The sequence below is a fragment of the Aptenodytes forsteri genome, unplaced genomic scaffold, assembly GCF_000699145.1.
Source record: "Aptenodytes forsteri isolate BGI_AS27 unplaced genomic scaffold, ASM69914v1 Scaffold10, whole genome shotgun sequence".
In the NCBI taxonomy this organism is placed as follows: Eukaryota; Metazoa; Chordata; class Aves; order Sphenisciformes; family Spheniscidae; genus Aptenodytes; species Aptenodytes forsteri.
The window spans coordinates 2,504,115-2,508,625 of NW_008794117.1; the positions used below are offsets into that span (position 1 = coordinate 2,504,115).

Here is a 4,511-nt window from a genome sequence, read left to right on the forward strand (position 1 = left end):
CACCGTGACTTCTTCATGAATTAGAACTTGTTCTGCACTCAGCTACAACTATTTTGATTTAATGCTTTTTATCAGTGAATAAAGTTATTCAATTCCATTTAACTATCTAGAGTGATTTGCAAGATCTAAACTCTCAGATATCTCTCCTGTTTGTCTCTTCCAGTCCATTTCGCCCATCCAGCTTTTTATGAGTCACTGAATTATTTCTAAATCCCAAACACATTTGGGTGACTAGCTTGCTTACCAAACAACTGTAAAAAGAGGGACTCATACTGGATTATTAAATTGATGACTGTAAATCTAAGTTTGTATAAAAGCCTTTTAATAACTTATTTATGTACAACTTTCTCAAATCATCACCGAAGGGCTGGTATTGACCTGCAAAGGGAAGGTATTCTTCAGTCCCTATTGCCACAGAACTTGCCTTCAGAAGGCCTCAAAATGACTTAGCTATTAATGAATCGAGAATGCATTTGTCATAAGGAAATTACTTCTTACCTAAAAAACAACATTACAATTCTGCCATGAACACGGTAACTCAAAATGCCTTTTTTTTTTTTTGAAAGGTTTTTGAAGCTGGAAATGCCTTTTGGCTTTCATTTGCTTTCTTTGCCAACCGGGGGCGGGAGGGAAATGGAGAGTGGAAAGGTCTGGAAACAGCGTAATTGGGTCTGTTAAAGAGATAGGAAACATTGCTTTGGGGGAAGAAAACATGCTATTTGCAACAGAAAAATGCATAGTGGATAATAGAAGATCCGTTGCAAGGGAAAACGAGCTATTGCCTGCACGCTGAGATGGTGTGAATACAGGTATCGGCACAGAAGAGCCTCTTCAGTCTTCTGGTGAAACACTAACTGGGCATGTCAAACTACCTTGGAAAATAAAGCCACACGGGACACTTTCTCTTCACACACTCATAGCACATACAAACCATTTCAGTGACTAATATAAAACTAAACTGTGTGTGAAAGCGGCTTGTGCCACCAGTCTTTTGACTGATAAACCTCTTGTGGAAGATGTAGACAAGCTGGTGCTACAAGCCTTTCTTCCTTCATCCCATGCAAAGCCAGGGGAAGGAAATCAGTGCTACATCTGTAAGACCTGCCCGAAAAACCAAGACAGTTTGTCAAAAGAATATCCGTTGTCTCATCCAATTTCTGGATTTACAAAGAAGAGGCTGGCAGGATCTTCACCATGTGAAGGCGAGCGTGAGTGCAGACCGGTGGGGGAAACCAGAATGCCTTCCAGTGGGGGAGCAGAACCACCCCCCTCCGCTCTGAGCGGGGAAATCATCCTTCCTCCTAACACAACATCAGAACCGCTGAATTGGGCCAGAGCGGTGTAAGGACATCATCACACCGCCTGATAACATGCCCTTTGGCTCTGGGCTGTTAGGGCTCAGGGGCTTCCTCTCCTTTCACGTAACCACCTCAATGGGGCCGAGAAGCAATGGGAAAAATTCACAGATCAAAACACTGCAATCCAGCTTCACGAGGCAGAACTACAACAAGGAAAGAAAACCCTGTATATAAGAAAGCCGGGAGCCACTGCAGTCCTGGGGAAGAAGGCTGCCTTGGGAGACTGCAGGATTCAGAGAAGCAGCATGGCAAGCGTGAACCTGGAAGGCAAACCCACTCAGCCACATCCTTTCCCACTGACAACACTGGGAATCCCACCGAGTGGTTGAAGTTATCTTGCCTTGAAGCTCTGCTCCACGTTACACACTGAGGGTTTCACCTTCCCATAGGATGTAACTAAAAGCTGAGGCAGATATGAAAATTCTTAAATTTGGCATATGTCTATTTATACTCAAGTTTTTTATTAAAAAATACATCACCAGTTTCCACCTCTGTCAAGGGCTGTGTACACTAGACCTCTCGTAGGATGTTCCTGAAGAGAGTATTGACTCCGAAATGGCTCCGAACTCCTCTCACTACCACCTGACACTCAGTTCCCCATCTTCTCGTGTCTCATCTGGGAACAAACACCTCGTTTTGACAGGTTGTAGAGCTTCGTATTTTAAAACTTTCCTTTTCTTCTGGCAACTGCTCCACTTCCTCAACTCCTTTCACTTTCTTTTTCATTTATTTTTAATAGTAGAGATATTGAACTACTGAGAAACTGCATTTCCAATTACTTATTGGTATAAACTCTCGTGCTTTTGGGACACAGGTGCCATTCTAGCTGTACTTTGACTCTTTGCATTTGCTACTGTTAACATCGACAATAACTGTTAATTAACTGCAGTTTAAAGCAGAGGCCTCTTTTCTAGATTGTGGCAGCAAGGAACACAAATATTTTTGCTTTATACATCCCTGTGATCCAAGACAGGTATTTGGAAAAATCTTCCTCCATGGCAAGGGGAATAAATATGTTCAAAAATTCAAACGGCACTGAAAAGGCAAAAATAAGTATCTGAATGAGCGGGCATATCTGAATTCTAAAATAAATTAAAATTTCAAATAGTTAATGACTTGTATGAAATAACCACTTTTTTCCTACTTCACTGAAGACAGACCAGGTAGAGGCCACAAACACTGTATAGCTAAAATATTACTGTGAAAAGAAAAAATAAATCCCAGCATACATATTGATTGCCTTATATTTATTCATTAGCTTAACCCTTGCAAAACACCCCGCCCACTTACTGGAATGTACAAGACTCCAACAACCCTTTATAATCTTCTGTGTTTTTCTAGACAGAGGCCACAGTCCTCAACAAGTAAAGTACAGAGTAAAGTAAAAATGGGAAAAAGGGTGTCAGGGAGTAAGAAGATTGGGGCTGCTCCATGCAGGCGTACAAGCAGGAGCTGAGGGTGACCCTGGCACAGGCTGTAACCTCACTGACCAGGGCACAGTCACGCTGTGTCTGAAGATGGCAGGCGGAGCTGAGTGCTGGTCCATCATAGCCCCAAATGTGGCAAGTGACGAACTGGTCCAGGGTCCTTCCAGGGAGTCCCATCAGGAGCAGCAGAGTAAGGGCTGGAGACAGTGCTGGAGAGAAGGTTACAATGCAGTTTCAAGGTCCACGTGGCAGACAGGTACATCTGCAGACACTGCTCAGGGCAGGACTGGGGCCGCTCAAGGCAACTGAGGCCAATCAGTGCCCTCACAGCCCTGACATACGATACCTAAACTATCATTTACATACAACATAATTTAGTACAATGTGCACGCATTTGTATCAAACAAAGTGCTGGTAGCATGGAAAGCCTTGTTAAAGACAGCAGTACTCTTTCTGGATTTTGGCCTGTTTATTACTGCTGTTTGAGTTTTTTTGCAACTTGTGCTTCTTTTTGATAATGTGAAATAATCTGAACAATTATGAGGCTATTAATAAAAAGGAAAAGCAAGCCTGCCAACCATATAAGTAAAAAAGTGCTATATCCTTTGAACTCCAGAAAGTACGCAGGAGCGAGCCACAGGCCTTGTCCAACAAACCACAGAAAGAGAAGCAGCACACCACGACACCGGGACATCTTAACACTAGGCATTATGAGGGGCAAAAGGCAGAGATACCAGACAAAGTACTGGGATGTGCATACTTTGTTAAAACTCACAAAAATAGCGGTGTGTAGGAAACAACAGAAGGCAAGGTCTCTGTAAAATGCTACGGACACAACCAGGAGCAAAAGCAGCTGGGGCAGGAAAGCTGCGAGCCCAAGGGCAAAACTCCATTTGCTCTCTGCAGTTAAGTACAACATGTAGAAATAGGGAGAGAAGTTATGACGGATATCCCTCCTGGTCAGGTGGTAGAGGTAGGCATTCTCCAAAAAGTCCCAGCCGTAGAGGTGATAAAATGCAACAGTCAAGGCAGCCAGCACAGATCCAGCAACCGTTCCAAAAAGCAGCACATCGCGGTTCAGCATCTTTACAAAAAGCTGCCAGAGGTACCCTACAAATGTGAACTTTGCTTTTTTGTCACACCCCGTATCCACTGCCCCTTCCCCACCGCACCATTTGCTCTGCAGGTGGAGCGCTATGGGCAGCGCGTAGGTCAGCGGGTATATTTTCATGTGCACAGCCAGCCCGTAGCAGACTGCGGCCTTCCCTATGCTCCCCCCCTCCACGAAGTACAGGGTGGCGAGGACCAGCAGCGCAACCAGGGCCTCCGCGTTGCCCCGGCTGGAGACGGCCATGGGCAGAGGGTTGAGGAGCCAGGCGGCGGCACAGCACCCGCAGGCCTGGCCGGCGGCGGCCCCTCGGCGCCGCAGGGCCCGGTAGGCGACGACAGCAGCTGCCAGGTCCCCCGCCACAAAGAGCAGCTTCCCGAAGACCTCGGCGAGGTAGACGTTGGGCGTCAGGAGCCAGGCCAGGAGCGGGGTGTAGCGGTAGGTGGCCCGCCGGTAGGGCGACCGCCCCTCGGTCACCAGCCGCGCCGCGTCGGTGAAGACCCGGTAGTCGACGTCGGTGTACCGCACCCGCATGGCCCCGTCCTGGTGCAGGCCGTACAGCACCAGGCCCAGCCTCGCCAGCAGCGCCGCGCCCAGCGCCGCGCCCACCCCCGGCCG

General features: G+C 47.0%; 1 protein-coding gene across 1 annotated transcript; it reads right to left on the reverse strand.

Moving 5' to 3' along the window:
* Window positions 1-3,233: 3,233 nt before the first annotated feature.
* Window positions 3,234-4,442, reverse strand: PIGM (phosphatidylinositol glycan anchor biosynthesis class M). Its single transcript, XM_009276194.2, has one exon. The coding sequence runs from the start codon at window positions 4,425-4,427 to the stop codon at window positions 3,258-3,260; it is 1,170 nt and encodes a 389-aa protein (XP_009274469.1). The 5' UTR covers window positions 4,428-4,442; the 3' UTR covers window positions 3,234-3,257.
* Window positions 4,443-4,511: the final 69 nt, after the last annotated feature.